Source organism: Serinus canaria, chromosome 11 (genome assembly GCF_022539315.1).
Source record: "Serinus canaria isolate serCan28SL12 chromosome 11, serCan2020, whole genome shotgun sequence".
Taxonomy (NCBI): domain Eukaryota; kingdom Metazoa; phylum Chordata; class Aves; order Passeriformes; family Fringillidae; genus Serinus; species Serinus canaria.
Genome location: NC_066325.1, coordinates 17,453,754 through 17,471,640, shown reverse-complemented (window position 1 = coordinate 17,471,640; position 17,887 = coordinate 17,453,754). Strand labels below are relative to the sequence as shown.

Here is a 17,887-nt window from a genome sequence, read left to right as displayed (position 1 = left end):
GGGACCATGAGAGGTCCAAGTGATCCCAAGGATCCCAAGTTCCATGAGAGGTCCAATTGATCTGAAGGACCATGAGATGTCTAGGTGGTCCCAAGGATCAATAGAGTTCCAAGTGATCCCAAGGATCAAGAGAGTTCCAAGTGATCCCAAGGATCAAGAGAGTTCCAAGTGATCCCAAGGACCATGAGAGGTCCAAGTGATCCCAAGGACCACGAGAGGTCCAGGTGGTCCCAAGGACCACAAGAGGTCCAAGTGATCCCAAGGATCCCAAGGACTATGAGAGGTCCAAGTGATTCCAAGGACCATGAGAGGTCCAGGTGATCCCAAGGACCACGAGAGATCCAGGTGGTCCCAAGGACACCTCCACTGGCACAGAGAGGAGCTCTCCTGACACCTGGAGCTGCCTGGGCTCACCTGATCCCCCCCAGCCCTTCCCAAAGTGCCAGCCCTGCTGCTGTCCCCCCGTGGCTCAGCTCCTGTCCCTGCTGTGCTGTCAGGGCAGAGCTGCCCTCCTGTCCCTCCTGAGGAGCAGAGCAGGTCGAGCAGGATCCTGGGTGGGGCAGGTGGGGTGGCGGAGGCTGGGGACAGCCCAGCCCCTGTCCTGTGCCAGCTCTGTCCTGCAGTGGGCACAGCCCAGCTCTGACCTTTGCCTTGCTTGGCTTCTCCACCCTCTGAGGCTCCTGCAGGGCTGCCTGGGCAGTGCTGGTGAAGCCCAAAGAACTGAGCTGGCAGCACCAGCACTGCCCCAGTGCCTGGGCAGACAAAGGGTCACCTCTCCTGGGGCACCACCCCGGGGCTGTCCACCTGTGGGCAGTGCAGATGCTGAGAGCTGAGGGTCTGACCCAAAGCAGGGACCCCTCTGGAAGGGGACAGTGGTGGTGGATGTGTTTTGGGGTCTATCACTCCCTTCCAGTGGACAAAATGACTTTTGTATCCTTATGCTTGTGTTATGTTCTCCCAACAACTAAAACTTAGAAGTTTTCTCCTTTTTTTTCCACCCCAATCCAAAGCTGCAAGCACATCAAGGAGACAGAACAGAAACTCAGCAGGGTTCAAAAATAGACTGGTCACTTTTTATTGAGCACCAAAGCAGAACCTGAACAGCCCAAACCAGGGAGGGGCCTCCTGGGGCTGCCCAGATCCTCGGGGGTGTGGGAGGCTGTGGGCAGTGCAGCACCCAGTGACACACAGGAAGGTTATCATAGCACCAAACACGCTGCAGAGTGCTCCTGAAAGGGTTAAAAACATCCTACACCAGGCATTTCCTACTCTGCTGCACCAGGCTGTGATGGAGCAGCTGCTTTTGGAGAGAGGAGCAGCTGAGGACAGCTCACCTGCTCTGTGCTTTCATTTCAGTGTCTGAGTCTCACATTTCAGTGTTTCACTGCTGAAAACACAGCACTTGGTCAAGCCCCTTCTGTGGCTTTTGTTTCTGAGTTTGACAATTAATAACTTGAATTAACTTGGAAAAAACCCCCTGAGCATTATAGCACCACGAAGAAGGGTGATGGCTGTGAAACACCCAGTAAACAGAAATTTGTCATCAAATTATTAACTGGTCAATTTTTTTAAAAAATATAAATTTAAATTCCTTTTGCAAGCAGAAAATACCTGCACTGTCCCACCCAGGTGGTCAGGTATGTGCTTCTGCAGCTACAAAGAAAACAGACACTGCAGTGGATGTGTCCACTCAAATTAAGCTGCTCATATTTTGGGCTGCTTTGAGAGATTAGGTTGAGATTTGAAGCTTTAAATTTTCACATTTGTGAATGCACAACACTAGTTTTTCAACTAACTCCTCACAGGGTTTTAGGAATGTTTTAGTTTAAGTTAGAACAATTTGGCATTTACCCTTTGGGGTGATCCAGCAGTGATCACTGGAGGGCTTTGCTCATTTAACCAGAATTTGATTTTTTTTTTCCTGCAGGAAGTAATGCTGAACAAAATCAATCCATTTCACTGAGCAGCACTGAGGAGGGAGGCTGCAGCAGGGTAAGGGACAAGTTTCTGGTCTGAACACAAGTTGGAACTATAAAATATGGGTTGGAGGCTGGACAGCCTGGCCCAGGGGAAGGTGATGAGCTTCAAACTCAAACCCAACCCTTCCAACCCAAACCATTCCACAATTCTCTGGTTCTGTGGCTCCTGTGTCCAAGCAGGAATTGAGACCTCACTGCAGGAATCTGCATAGGATAAAACTCTAGAAACAGCTCTGCCCAAACACGGTGCTGCATTTAATATCTTGCACTTTGGAAAAAAGTGAGTTCAACAAATGGAGATATTTAGGAAAATGTGGAGCCCTTCAGCTGTTCCTTTGCTCTGTAAAGCACCCAGGAGTGGGTTTAGAACAGGAAACAGAAGAGCAGTTTGGCACCTTCCATCTCTCCAGCTGTGAATGTCATGTGCAAAGTATCAAGAGTTTTTTAGGTGTCTTGGATTTGGCTTAAACCATGCAGTGAGAGGAAAAAAAATCCTGTGTTTTGTGAGTGGGAGCAGGGGCTTGCATTTGTGAATTGGGTATTTAGATGCAGTGCTACTACTGAGCAAATGAAAATGCTGATTTCATGCAAGCAGATGGGGATGTGGACTAAACCATGGAGCAAATGTGGCTTTTCTGCCAGGCAGTTCTGGCTGGTTTGTCACAATAAATGCAGCTGTCCCTTCAGGACTTCCACAGGAAAGGAAAACCTTAAGAGAAAATGTGTTTTCTGAGGCCCAAATACCAATATCCAGACTTTAAGGATTTAGGGAAATCAACAGAAAGGTACAGGGCTCCTGAGGAGCAGTGGCCCATCTCCCAGACAATCCTTTGCATCACACAGATTTATCCTGGGTTTGATTTTCTAACACATTTAACAAATTATCCAGCCTCCAGGCCTCTTGCTGAGGTTTTGCAGGTACAAACCCCCAGATTTTGTGACTATTAACTGTGCTGGCTAAGAGCAGCACATTTCAAAACCTGGCATGCCTTTGTGTGTCAGCCTGGATATTGCAGGAAGGAATCTCTTCCATTATTAACTCTCAATCTGCAGCTCACCAGACTGAGAAGAGGAAATTAACCTAAAAACATTCATAAAACTGTTTTTGCTCCTAGCTTCAACTTCCTCAAATTCTTAAGATTTCAGGTTTAGCCATTTAGAGTGGGTGCCAAGCCTGGTTTTTATCTGGATGTAAAAAGGAAAAGAAGAAGGTTTCTTTGCAGGTTTCTTTGCAGGTTTCTTTGCAGGTTTCTTTGCAGGTTTCTTTGAATTTTAAGCTGGTGAAAAGGCTTCTTTAAAGGGGTTGTTCAAGACAGGCAGGGACTGGATTTGATCCAGAGAACCTCTTTAGTCTCACCTATTTTACAGCAACTTAGGTCTGATATTTAGGTAGAATTCTGACGTCAATGGGTTGTGTTCACAGGCCTGAAATGTGAGTTGGTCACACAAGAAGCCCACGAAGGGCAGGCTCTGTGTCAGCAGCCTGATCGTGGCCCTGTGGCTTGCAGGGATCCCTTGGAGGTGTTTGCATTTCATTTGTAGAAGGGCAGCTGATAAACAGTGTGGTTTCCTCCAGGGGATCTCATTCCTCCCCTTGCTGGTGGGGTTAAAATCTGGACTCATCCTGTTCCTTGGATAATGAATTTTTTTTGGGCAGTGATGGGCAGGGATCAGGGGGTGCTGGAGATGTGGAGGTCTGGGACCAGAGAGCTGCTGGGTAAAGCATTCCTTGGCAGAGTGGTCCAGCTGGGTGAAAACCAAACAGCAAAAGAAAGAAAAAAAGGGAAGAGGAATTAAAATATTTATCCTTCCTAGGATGTTTGCACAGAACTTGTCCTTAAGTAGCTGAGCAATCTCAACAGCCAGCCTGACGTAGGCACAGGACAATGCTGAACTGCTTTGTTTTCACAATCCCAGCTAAACCCAAGTTAATTTTAAAGTGAAGCTGAAAATGTTGAGAAAACCATCTTGGGAGAGAACTTTTGGTGTAATAAATATTTTTGTTCTGGTGCAAGGCTGATAAAAATGGCCAGATCAATTCACCTTTGCTCACATGAGTGGGTGCCACTGCTCACACACAGAAAATTATCCCACAAAACCCCCCAGGTGCTGGAGCATTTGCAAGACTGACCCTTTTTGCAGTCAAGCCAGAATAAACAGCTTTTTAAATTGTCTGGCAGGCCCTGTTACACCTGTGTTAGAAGAAGCCCCTAAACACAAAGTTTCAAGTCTTAAGGATCACCAATTATTTTTCATCCTCTAAAAGCCCACAAGGCAAATGTTCTGCAAAGGAATCAGGTGTGTCTGGTGGAATGAGAGTGTTTCATGCACCTGCACAGGGTTTTAAGGTGCTGTCCTTACTCTCAGAGGAAACACCACCCTCAGACACAGTTTCTGTCAATAATTGCATTCTAAGCACCAGTTATTTCCACCCAGCTTTCCCTTTATTCACAGGCCACTTACCCAGGCACACCTTCAATTAGCCCAAATGCTTCTGCTGGTTTTTCACATAGCCCACCAAATTGTTGGAATTGCTCCCTGTAAAACAAACAGCAGCCAAGTCAGGTTTGGGGCTGGGCTGTGGCCAGTGGTTTCTCCAGGTTCCCCCAGCAGTGCAGCTTTATTGGTATCACTATTTAGCAGAGAGCTGGGCTAGCCCACACTGGGGGAGAGGAAAGGAAATCCTCTCATGGTTTTATCAGCAAAAGTGGCCAAATTTGGCTGTTTGGAAATTTTATGGCAAAGATGCTGTCTAGTTATACCTGAATGCCACTTTCAGCCTGATCCAGATGCAAGAGGGAGGAACCAGGAGCTTTGGAACTCTGAGGAAAGATGTGGGAGATGCTCCAGCTTTCCTTGAGCCCCAGATGTGAGAGAGGGACCTGACACCCCTGAGGGAATTCACTGGGCTCCAGCCATCCCTTATCTCTTACCACAGTCCAACCCTGCTTTAGACAGAGCTCTGTGTTCAGCTGCAACACAGAGGAGTCCTGGGCCAAGAGCAAAGCTCCAAAAATGTGTTTAAAAATAAAATAAAACAAATATTATTGGGCTGGGTGCTTCCCCTGGCAGAAAACTATTTAACTCATTCTGTCACAGCTCAAAATTCTGGTTCTCAAGAGTCCACAGTCAGAACATTGTAGATCTTAAAATAAGATCTGACCAAGGCAGAGAGAGTTGAAGTTAAAAAATCTTTTTTTTTTCCTTTGTACAAACCTTCATTTCATAAGGAGCAAATTCCTTGTAAACATTGCAAGAATGATAAAGCTTAATAATAATAATAATAAAAACAACAACAAACACTTCATGCCAGCAGCTTACCAAAATATTCCTTGTAATACTTATGCCTCAGGTTGTGTCCATCTGGAAAAGAAGGTTCATGGTGAGAACAGACCCAGTCAGCCTTCACTTTTTGTGTTCTATTCTGACCTGCTGTGTACAGCACAGAGAAATTAGAGATAGGGAAATAATAACCTCACAGGGAGGGAGATAAAAGTCCTCTGTGGCTGAAGTAATTTGGGCTGTTATAAACCTCCTATAAACTGCTGAGATTGCTGAGCTCTGTGGACACAACTCATTTGCCATAAGAGTGGGAATTGCCACTAGCATTTTATAACCTTTTCAATAGCTTTTCAAATCAAGGAATCAGAGGCTTTCCCAAATGAAATAAAATTTGGGGAACCTTTCAGACCATCTTTTAGTATTTTACATAATTCAAGTTCTATTTACTTTGTTCTGTTTGCATTTATATAATTATTTAAGGCCTTAGAAATACTTCATGTCTCAGATGCCCACAGTTCTGCATTACATTGGTTACTATGGATGTTATTAAAGAAAAGGTTATCAAAGAGATGGTCCATAAGCCCTAGAAAAAAAACTCTTAATCTGTTTTGGAAGCAGCTCAGAGACCTGATTTGATGCTTCTCCTGTTTTTGGTTTTTTTTTACAGTGACCAAATGGCAAAACTGATATCTCGTGTCTCTGCACTGAGGTGATTTGTAGCCCAGTGCCAATGTACATATCCTACCATTCAGTGAATATCTAAACATGCTATGAGCTCTCCTGGAAAATATTTTGGCATGTATGAAATTCTTTCTCGGGCAAATGCGTCAGCAGAATGAAGGCAGCAAAGTTTTGGATGCAGAAAGCAAAGTCAGAAGACAGAACTGGAATTTAAAACTCAGATTTCTCGTTGAAGCACGCAGTAACTTATAAATATTTCTAATTTTCGTGCTGTGTAGGGACAGCACACACAGACACAGCCCCAGAGGACACTGGCACAAGTGTCCTGGTGTCCTGGTCCCTTCCTTTCTGCTTCTGCCCTGCAAACATCAGCCTGCACGAGAAGATTTTTCCATTCAGGAGAGAGGGGGAAATGTGGGAAATGGATTTGTAGAGAAGTCTCAAAGCCTGACAGAAGGCTCACAAAGTGTGTGCATGTGTGTGCAAACCTTGAGATAAGAAATGCTGACTTAGAAATGCCATGGAATGGGACAAACATTGCTGAGAGAGAAATAGAGTTTCAAAGGGTGACCTTGCAAATAAGATTGGATACTTTGGAGGAATAGAATTGTGAAAGGTGCATTGGAGTGGAACCCACCAGGGGTAATTTTGGATTATTGGCTTTAAGGCATCCACAGTATAGTGTGGCTAAAGCTGACAGGCCAAGAAATGCTTAAAGTGTATTGTAATTAGGAAACAGCTGGCTTCTGGTTGTGATGGGGTGAATTACAACATCTGTATTCTCTCACCCTCCATCTGAGAGCGAAAACAGAACAGAAGTTTTTAAAGCACCTCCAGCTGCCCCATCTGTGAGCCAGAGAAAGCCCTCACCCCACAGAGGGGGTTTCCTGGCCTGACCCACCTGGGTTTCCCCGGAGCTTGATGCACTGGCCCCTGTTGGGGATGCCCTCGGCCGTGTTGCCCGGGTTGATGATGTGGCACTCGTAGCCCGTGGGGCAGTGCAGGGGCTCGTCCCCGTCCTCCGTGGTGCTGCAGGCCTCGGCTGCAAGAGAAGCTGTGACACCCACAGGGACCCCAACACGGCCACCAGCCCAGCCCAGGCTCCTTGCCACGGGGACAGCCCCTCCTGGCACGGCTCAGCCCCGTTCCCTGCACAGACCCTCCCCACAGCCTGTGTGCCAGCTGTGGGGTGGCACCACCTGCCACTGATGCTGTAGGGTTTTAGCTGGAATGTTTTTTGTGTGTTTGTAATCCTGCAGTTCTTTTACCTTTTGTATTTTTCAGGTTCTGTGCTGCATTGGTGTGTGACTCTGAACTTCATATAAACTCTTCACAGTTTAGTCAGACAAAACAATCCTTTTCCAGCCCAAGGACCAAGGACACCACTGCAGCTTCAGGCCCAAAAAGTGCAAACAACAGAGAACTGAGGAGAGCAAACTGGCAGGATGGGACTGAAGCTGTAATTGGACAATTAAACCCCATATAGAAATGGACCAAAATGTGCAAACCCGTGACCCATCATCCATTTGTGGGTGTAGCCCCTGGGGGACTTTGTCTGCCCTAAATGAACCTGAAGGCCCTTCAATAAATACAAATAAACTGCTTTTTATCCTCTTAATTTTGTCTGACCTCTGTTTTTAGGTAGCCCAAAGAGGCATCAGCAGTGCCCAGCATGCAGGATGATCCCCCCATGGGGCTGTTCTCCCCAGGCAGGGACAAGTGTGTCCCACCAGGCAGGGACAAGTGTGTCCCACCAGCTGTGGGCTGGGTGGGGAGTTGGGAATGTGATCAGGAAGCTGGCCCTGTGCTGCTCTGCTCCCTGCTCCACACCCCAGACCTGCTGCTGGATCCAGACCTCAGGTGTGGCTCCCTGCAGGGCCAGGCAGTGCCACCCCTGTCCCAAACAGAGGTTTCACCACTTTGACCTGGGAGAGGCAGCAAGTGCAGCTCAGGATGGGAAGGCAAAGCAGGCCCTGGGCAGTGTTGGTGGCCATTCCATGACTCTGCAGGGCCACTCCTCCCTCCCATTTTTAATTTCAACACCTCTGCTGTGATTCTCATGCCATGACTGATGGTTCTTGCTTCCCTAATTGCTCCCTCAAGCTGAGATGAAGGTGTTCAGATAAGAACAAATAATATAAGCATGACAAGGATGGATGGAACCTATTTTATCTTGTTTCTAGCTGTGCAGCTCCAATGAGCTGGAGGCAGAATTTTCTCTTCAAGAACTTGGAGTTTCCATAATAGATGAGAGTGGAGGCTCAGTGAGTCTAAAACCATCTGTGTAAGACCAAAGAGGGGAATTTATTGGCACTACCTGGATCTGACTAAAGCTGATCAAAAGCTGGGTTAAATTTTCCATGAAAAACCCAAAAACTTCAGGCGTCCACACATCTGGGAATGCCTCACAGAAGAAAACTTCTCTTCCCACCCCCCCACTCCCTCCTCATTTCAATTTTAGGTATTGGAAAAAATTAATTAAAACCCCTTTCCCTGTGGAATGAAGCTGAGAAGCTCAACCTCATTGTCAGCCTCCAAATTTAGATGGCCCAGTTGGCACAGCTCTGCAGCAGTTTGCCAGGGCTGCTGTCCAAGTCACCTTCAGATCCAAGAGCCACAGCCCCAGCCCAAGGCATCTGGGTGATGAGGCCACTCTGGATTAAAGGATCTCCCATTCCAAGTCCACCCACACTCCATCAGGAAGCTGGCAGAAAATTATGTGTATGATGACAAAGCCTTTTTCTAAAAGGAAGATATCTCTAATTATTTGAAGAATGGGTACAAGCCCAGTCCCCTGCAGCATTCCTAGTGCTCTGCTGGATAATCCATATCCATAAAAAGTATTTACTGCAGCAGAAAGCAGCTCCCAGCACCACACTGTGTTATTCCTGTGGAAGCTCCAGACAAATACCAGCAGCCCCAGGAGCCCAACATCCCAGGCAAGCTCTGTGTATGAGGGATTCATTCTGCAGGGCCTTTGTGGGATTATGGATATTGCAGAGAAGGCAGAGGGATGTCCTGTACCTTGTAAGACTTCCTCTGGGCCATCCAAAAGCCACCCATTGCCTCCCAGCCAGCGGGGTTTGGGCTGAACCAGCCAGTCCAGGACTGCAAAAGACAGAAACAAGAGACCACAGTGTCAACATGGAGCAGCCACAGGGCAATGGAAAATCATGGATTTCCTCTAGGGGCCTGTGAGGAGCCTGCCTGATGGATTGATCTGGTCTGGGCTTATATTCATGCTCTTGTTGTCCCAGTGGAAAGAGAAACATGGATGTTATCCAGGGCCACAAGAACCTGCTGTCCTAGAGGCTCAAGCAGTTGTTGCTTCCCATTTCCATTTCCATTTCCATTTCCATTTCCATTTCCATTTCCATTTCCATTTCCATTTCCATTTCCATTTCCATTTCCATTTCCATTTCCATTTCCATTTCCATTTCCATTTCCATTTCCATTTCCATTTCCATTCCCATTCCCACTCCCACTCCCACTCCCATTCCCATTCCCATGGCAGGGAGTGATGAGGTGCCTCACTTCTGTCAGCACTAATTCAGGCCAGGATTGTCTCTTTTCCTGGATATAGAAACACAGAATGTGGGGTTTGGGTTGGAAAGGACCTTAAGGATCATCTCATTCCAATCCCTTGCCATGGGCAGGGACACTTTTCACTATCCCTGGCTGCTCCAAGGCTCATCCAACCTGTCCTTGGATGCTTCCAGGGATGAGGCATGGAAAATGGCCAGGGAAACAACTGGTCTTGAGGGACTTCTACAATTTGACAAAGTAGAAATTTTGCCACAGCAGTTTGCCTGTCCTTGGAAAAGAACTGGCCTTGAGTGAATTCATCCAAGAGGAAATTTTGCTACATGAGCTTGCCTTGGACACTTCCAGGGATGGAGCATGGAAAATGCCATCCCAGGAAAAGAACTGGCCTTGAGTGACTTCTACAATTCATCTCCAAGAGGAAATTTTGCCACATGAACTTGCCTTGGACACTTCCAGGGATGAAGCATGGAACATGCCATGCCGGAAAAACAACTGGCCTTGAGTGACTTCTACAATTTGACAAAGTAGAAATTTTGCCACAGCAGTTTGCCTGTCCTTGGAAAAGAACTGGCCTTGAGTGACTTCTGCAATTCATCCAAGAGGAAATTCTGCCACACCAGCTTGCCTTGGTGTGGCATCCCCACTTCCAGGGATGGAGCATGGAAAATTCCTCCTGGGAAAACAACTGCCCTTGAGTGACTTCTACCACTCACCCAAGCAGAAATTTTGCCAGACCAGCTTGCCTTGGACACTTCCAAGCATGGATCATGGAAAATGCCATCCCAGGAATACAACTGGCCTTGAGGGACTTCTGCAGCTCATCCAAGTAGCCACAGCAGTTTGCCTGTCCTTGGAACAGAGCTGCCCTTGAGTGACTTCTACAATTCACCCAAGAGGAAATTTTGCCTCACCACCTTCCCTTGGACACCTTTTCACCCACCGACCCCGCAGAAACCCCGAGCGCGGGACGGAATCCGCGCTCCAACCTCCAACCTCCCACCCCGCGCCCAACGCGCATGAAGACCATCCCCATCCCATCCCCATCCCCATCCCATCCCCATCCCCATCCCCATCCCCATCCCCAGGAGCTCCTGGCTGTGCCAGCTCCCCCAGAGCTGCCTGTACCTGGCGGGGGCTGCACGGACTCGAGGCAGGCGTAGATGCAGCCGTTGTAGCAGCAGCGCTTGTGGCGCTGGCACTCGGCGTCCGAGCGGCAGCTGGGCACCTCGCAGGCGCGCTCGGGCAGGCTCTGCGGCGGCGGCGGGCACCGGTCGCTCTTCTGCTGCTGCGAGCTGTGAGAATGAAGAGGGTACTCATAATCCTTTGCAAAGAGAAGAAAAGGAAGTCAGGTTCGGAGTAAGGAACGACCCGCAGGAGGAAGTGGGGTGAGGTGTTGTAAAAGCTGGCTGCCCCAACAGGGGGGGAATGATGCATTTGGTTCTGTGCTCTCAGAAAGATAATTTATTATTATATCATATTATATGTATTGTATTGTAGTGTATTATATGGTATTGTATTATATTAATTATATCATATTAACTATATTATATTATATTATATTATGTTATGTTATGTTATGTTATGTTATGGCCCAGGAACATTTCTGAGGCACCATTCAGATATTTTTCACACTGGGGCTGTTTTAGCAAGAAGCCAAATCCCTGCAGCTGAGAGGTGAATCATGCCAGCCCACTCCTTTCTCACCTGTGGCTCAACCACTCCCTCACCTCTGGGCTGCAGAAAGGGCTCAGGGCACTCAGCTCTCAGATTTATTAACAACCATTCACAAACTCTCCTAAAATCAAAAGTGGATTCTGGGTTTGCACTTTTAAAAGAGAGCAGCACCAAGCCAGGGGTGTGAAGTGAGTGCTGCCATGGCCTCATGAGCAGGCTGGTAAAGTCAAAAATAAATCAAATGTGTGTAAAGATACACTTGGCCACATCACTGGTGGGTTACAAAATCACTGATGAGGAGCTGGGGTTGTTATTCCAGGAATAAAAGTGGTGCAACAGCCCCCCAGGGGTTTCTAGGAAATTTCACCAGCAGACCATGGAGAATTGGAGGTGAGATTAACATCCCTCTCTACATCCTGCTCCATCCTTACTGCTGCAACCCCCAATGGCTCCTCTGGAGCATCTGTCCTGTGACAAACAGCCTGTTCCCACATGGATTCTCCCAAAAACTGGCCAGGGAGAGGCCATTGCAGGAGATGAGTGTCAGAGAGACAGAGAATTCCAAATATTTTCACTATTGACTGTCTCCTGCCCTGTTCCCAAGATCAATAAACAATTTTCTTCTGCTTTTTCCTTTAAAACCCTTCTGTGACACTGTTTTCCCATTAATAGGCTGTTCAAACCACTAAAAAGGTTTGAAAAAACCCAGTTTTGATGATGTTTTCCATGCTGAAGGTGCAAGCTCTCACATCAGTCCATTCCTCAAAAGCTGCCAACGCTCCAAATTTGAAACATGTTTTAAAATCGAAGATATTAAAAATACACTTTTCTTGGGTGTGTTTTGGTTTTTTTGGGGGGGCTGCTGGATTGTAAACAGATAAAATTTTCATACCAGCTATAATTTTGGGATATAAGGGAGCCCTGAGCAATAAATCTGTGCAGTCCCAAGCACTGAACAGGTCTCCCAGTGCTCATCCTGGGAGGTCACAGTTTACCATTCCATTTGAAAGGTCATCTGCAGAGGGAAATGGGACCAAAATAATCCTGGCAAATAATGGCTACATGAAAAAACCACCAAACAATTACTGCAGTTGCTTCACAGATGATTCAGAAACCAAGAAGCCAAAATTGCAATGAACAGCTGGCTCCATGAATGAAATTTCCGTTGGGGAACAATATAACAGTTGTAGCCAAATAACTTTGTACCTCATGACCTCCCTGCCCATTTTCTCTGGTCACCTCTTGCTCACAGCTCATTGCTTTCAAAATAAGAATATTTTGCTTTTTTGGTTCAATAAAACCACGTGTTTATGGGTGCATAAACCAGGATTCCCTCATTCCCCAAAATAACCTGGTTAAGGACCTCTCCAGGTTTGGGTTATAAGGATTTTTAAAAAGATCTCCCAGCACTCACAGTTTGCCTCTGATTTATTATTTTTGCAGATTGTGATGACAATCAAAATTTCTTTAAAAACATTTTTCAGTGCAGGAGGTAAATTTCTGTTTCCCAGGGAGACTTGTTAAATAATTTAATGACAATACCTGCCTTGGAGATAGAAACAAAGTAAGGGGAAAAGTTCAGAGATCAGCTGAGGAACCCTGGAAGCCACCAAAGATGAGGAAGAACCCGGATGGAATCACTCACTCTCAGCCATAATTTCAATAGCAGCTGAGGGATGCAGTCTGCCTCCCAAAAACCCCAGCCCTCTCCTGTTATTTGTGTCTGGAACTGGTCCCTGAGCTTGTGTCAAAGCTCAGCTCTCTGCTCACTCAGATTCTGCATGGAGGTGGCACAGCAGGTTTGTTTCAGCCTCCCATCACCAGCTCTGGCCCTGGCAGGTATTCCCAAACACTGGCCATAAAACAAACAAAAAAACCACAGTCAGGGGGAATTTGGAATCCTCCAATATCTCCATTAAAGACCTGGGAAATCATCCATCAGTGATGATCAAAGTGGCAAACACCAGCCTGAAAGCAGCTTCATCTGAAGGACAAGACCAGAGCAATGGGGATGATACTCTCCTGTTGTTAGCTCAGGATTTGTCCTTTTGGATCTGCTGTTGGAAGAGCCCTGCAGAACTGGGGAGGGCTCCAAGAAGGTGCACAATCATGAGGGAAAGGCTGGAAATGCAGAAAAAGCTTTGTGTGTGTGTGGAGGTTCCACAGGGGAGCTGAGGCTGCTCTGCTCCCAGGTTACTCTGAGGATGTGGGGGCCAGAACACAGAGAGGGTACCCCAGGGCTGATTTATGACAGCTGGCTGCTGGAGGGTAAATAAATTGTTGGAAGAGCATTACAGCAGCTGTGAGGAATTCTTCATTTCTGGAAAACTTTAGAAGAAGGCTGGGATTTTTCTAAAACACTTGCTGGAGCTGACAGTGGAATGAAGTCCAGACTGGCCCAGTTTTTCCCAGCAGACATGATGGGTGTTTTATAATGAACTGAAGCTCACTCCCAGGTAGCTCCCTCCCTCCCTCTGCCCCTTGGGAACAGTCCCTGGAGGGTGGGGGCTGCAGAACACCAGCTGCAAATCACTAAACTTGACAAACAGCCCTTTGGAAAATACATGGATTTGTTTTAAAGCCCAGCTCCTGCATCCCACTGTGGCTGCCAGGTTTTTCTCCTCACTGCAATCCCTCTGTCTCCCTTTTCCAGTCCCACCTGACCTCTCCCTGCCAGCCAACACCCTTCCTCACTGGGGGTGAATGAAAACCCCCTGGCCAGAGCCCAGCCAGCTCCTCATCCTCACCCCTCCTGCCATTCTGCACCCAGCCAGCTCCTCATCCTCACCCCTCCTGCCATTCTGCACCCAGCCAGCTCCTCATCCTCACACCTCCTGCCATTCTGCACCCAGCCAGCTCCTCATCCTCATCCCTCCTGCCATTCTGCATCCAGCCAGCTCCTCATCCTCACCCCTCCTGCCATTCTGCACCCAGCCAGCTCCTCATCCTCACCCCTCCTGCCATTCTGCACCCAGCCAGCTCCTCATCCTCATCCTCACCCCTCCTGCCATTCTGCATCCAGCCAGCTCCTCATCCTCATCCTCACCCCTCCTGCCATTCTGCACCCAGCCTTTTTCTGCAGCCTCAGATTTTCTGGGCTCAGCCCACACAGAGCTGTGTCCCTTGGGGTCCCACAGGGCTGGGACAGGTCCCACAGGCTGTGTCCTTTGGGGTGTGTGGCCCGTGTCCCACGTGGCTGCACGTTGCCATCCCTCTGGCCAAGTGACTCACAGATCAGCTGCTCTGCCCCCAGACTCTGATTTTCCAACCACAGGGAACACACAGCACTTGGTGGGAAAGAAAACATCCCTCTGAGAAAGAGAGGGGCTGCCAGAACTGCCTCCTGCTGCAGGAGAGGATGCAGAGCAGATGCTTTCCCCTGGCAAGGCTTGGAGGAGGAGGAAGGAAAGCATTTTCTGTTTTCCCTGGATCGATGTTTCTGTCAATATCAGCGATTCTAGCTGAGCCTGCCAGATCAGTAGCACCTGGATTCAGGGCTGCCAGGAAAAACAGCCCTTTGAAGAAGTGCAGGTTGAAAGAAGAGGGTATATCCCCAGGGGAGCTGGCTCCTTATCTGAAAATCAACATGTGAATTCCTTTTCTGCTCCTGTCCTGTCTCTCTGGGTCATTCACCTCATAGCTCCTATTAAATTTGAGCTTCACTTTGAAATAGGGCAGAAGAACATCCAGATAAATGCACTTTCCAGTGAGGGATTTTGCAGGAAATGCAGCTCTTTCTATCACCATTTTCCAGTTCAAGTGCAAACCAGAGGATACCCTAGCCCAAGAGAGGCTATAATGAAGATTTTTTACAAAATCCTGAGGTACCTTTCAAATATCAGCCCAGTGTTTTCTGCACAATTTCAAGGATTCAAGGCAGAATTTCAGTTTGCTCTCTGGGGGCAAGGGATGTGTGTCACAATTCTGAGTCAGCAATTGCACAAACCAAATGTTGCCGTGCACAAACATCACCCTAAAAGTCATGGGCGTAAAAACTTCCTTTTGGAATTAAAAGCTGCAGAAAACAGATGGAGGGATCTGCCTGTGACACCAAGGTGCTGTTTATACCCATGCTGTGGCTGGGAGATGCAGCCAGACCCGAGCATATAAAATAAACCATTTGGGGCATGCACCCAAGTGATTCAAGGAGCAGAAACCTTGGTTCAGTGCTGCTTTCTAAGGGAACTTGAAAGGCTCAAATAAAAATTCCAAATTTAAAACTTTTTTTTTTTCTTTTTCAAACAGCAAATCCCAAAACTCAAGCTACCAAATTATTTTCCTTTTTTTTTTTCAATTCCCATTTCCTCTGTGACCATCTCTGGCAGTCATTTGGCCCAGACACACCAGGGCAAGACCCAGCCCCATCCCCTGCACTCGCTGCTGTCCCAGCTCCAGTTCCAGCACTCCTGCCTAACCAGAGTGCAGGCTCCTAAAGGTTTTCTAGCAGTGACTGTGCTTTGGGCAGCTCTCTCCAGAGTGGGTTGGGAGGTGGTGGCTGTGCCCAGTGCCCTGTGGAGCCCGCAGGATGCCAGGAGCAGGCACAGATGGTGGCACCCAGGGTGGGATAGGGCGTGGGCAGCAGCTCTGCCGGCTGGGGATGTGCCAGGCACAGCCTCAGGGATGGATTGCTGGGCTCACCACCCTTCAGGGTGATGGGCACGCTGCTCTGTCACTGTGGGGCTGAGCTCTCTGTGCTCCAGGGATTCACAGAACCGTGGGCAGTGCCCCCATCCCTCCCTCCAAAGTTACCCCAAAAGGCAGCACCGGAGCTGGGCAGGGAACCCTTCCCACCATTATTTTCCTCGCTCTAAACCTCTCCCGGAGCCTCAGGGTTTGCATCCCCCTTCTGCCCGGTCCCTTTCCCTGGCTGCCCCGGGGTGTTTCCAGGGAGAGCGGTGCCGGTGCCATCCCAAAGCTCTCTCCCTGCTCCCCAAGCTTCCCCCTGCAGCAGCTAGGTGGCAAAAGTCCCGCACAGCCTGGGAAAACTCCACGGATCGCTGATCCAGAGCCAGCCCGCCGATCCCAAAGCACGGAGGGATAACTGAGCTCCCCTTTTCGCGGCGAGCATCCCCCGAGCCCCCCAGCCCCACTCACATCGTATTTCTCCGTCATTTTCAGCAGAGCGCGTTTCCAGAGAGTCCTGGCACAGCCCGGCTCCGGCAGCACCACCAGCGCGCACAGCGCTGCGGCCAGGAGCTTTTGACACAAACGCATCTCTGGGAGCAGCCTGGAACTCTTTTTTTTTTTGGTTTTTTTTTTCTTTTTCCAGGGAGAGATGGAAGAAGGAGCCCCGGAGCTGTCGGGGTGCGGGCGGCTCCGGGGTTTGGAAGGAGGGAGGAGAGGAGGGAGGGAGAGCGAGGGCTGAGCGCTCCGAGCTTTTCCTTGCGCGGCTTCTGGGAAGGCAAAGGGGAAGGAATTAAAAAAAAAAAAAAAAGAAAAGGAAAGGAAAAAAAAAAAAAAGCAAAAAAAGGAGCCCAGAGGCAGGAGCCGGGAGCTGCTGTTGAACTTGTTTAAGTTAGATCAGGTTCTCGGCTCGCATGTTCGCACAAAGCTCACGCTCTCCTTGAGTGATGGACGGGAAGATTACTTGGGAAGATTATTTTTAGACCTTTGTTCCCAACATCTGGCATCCTCCGAGAGCCCCATTCAGAGGCGAGGCGTGGGATCAGATGACAGCTGCCGCAGGGGGAAATGAAGGTCTCCGAGGGGTGGGCTCGGCAGATTTTTTTGCAAACAGTTCACCCAAACTTCCCAGGAGCCTGGTGGGCTCTCCCTTTGTGTGCTTCCTGCTGTGGGTTTGCATCACGCCTTGACAAAGTGATAACTTCATCTGGAAGGAAATGGTTTAATGACATGATAAACATCCCGGGGCTTTCATTGAACCGAGGTGACGCTGGTTTGCTGAAAATGATTTCGAAGGAGGGGAAAAACCATTAGGAAAAAATAAATTGGGGTGTGGAATAGGGAAGGAAGGTGGCTTGGAAATGACATGAGCACGCAGAGAAAGCAAGGAAGGGGACATGAGTCAGGCTGTGCCTGACAATGGGAGGGACGGAAGGAGTGGACGTGGGGCTCTGGACATCTCCGTGGACATCCAGAGCCTGGAGGGTGGGAATGGACTTGTGGAGTCAGGCTGGAACTGCCCAGCATCCTGCCTGGGATGGACACAGGGCCAGGTGCCAAAGGAGAGCTGTAAGAACAAGGCATCCATACACATTGTGTGTGTGTAAATGTGTTTATCCACATGTGTGTAACTTTAGAGCCATCAGGAGGGCTGCCAGGGATTGCTTGTTTTACAATTCCCCCTGAATTTCTCCTCCAGCAGCTTGTCCAGCCTCCACCTGAAGGAAGGAAGGAACAGAACCACAAAGGTTGTCGAGGTGCAGACACTGAGCCCTGTTTGCCTTCACTTTACCCCAGCTGCAGCCCTGCTGAGCAGAGAGGAGCCTTGCTGGATTTATTTTATATCCACTCTAAAATGGGTCTGCACAGGAGGGTTATACCCTGTGGATACACACACAAAAAAAAAATCTTCCAATTACTCCTTAGACCTGAAAGCTGTGGAAATTCACTTTGATCCATGCCCAGGTGTCAATAGCTGCACGCTGGTGGAAGCCAAAGGATTTCATCTTGAAGCTTGCCAGAATATGATGATGGGAACTGACAAAAGAGCAAGGTGTGCCTTAAAAAGCTCAGTAGTTAAGGGAATATATTTGATTTATTTA

At 48.3% G+C, this 17,887-nt stretch overlaps 2 protein-coding genes across 2 annotated transcripts in view; one reads left to right on the top strand and one right to left on the bottom strand.

Annotated features, from left to right (window-relative positions):
- Window positions 1-17,887, top strand: part of SDR42E1 (short chain dehydrogenase/reductase family 42E, member 1) — a 1,031,186-nt gene that overhangs the window by 37,532 nt on the left and 975,767 nt on the right. The gene's annotated exons all lie outside the window — the stretch shown is intronic.
- WFDC1 (WAP four-disulfide core domain 1) lies at window positions 1,047-16,676 on the bottom strand (the record flags this gene model as incomplete). Its single annotated transcript, XM_030227781.2, has 7 exons — window positions 1,047-3,725; window positions 4,443-4,517; window positions 5,301-5,342; window positions 6,844-6,984; window positions 8,967-9,050; window positions 10,614-10,809; window positions 16,257-16,676. Coding segments are annotated over 6 exons (942 nt in total), but the record flags the coding sequence as incomplete, so codon positions are not given.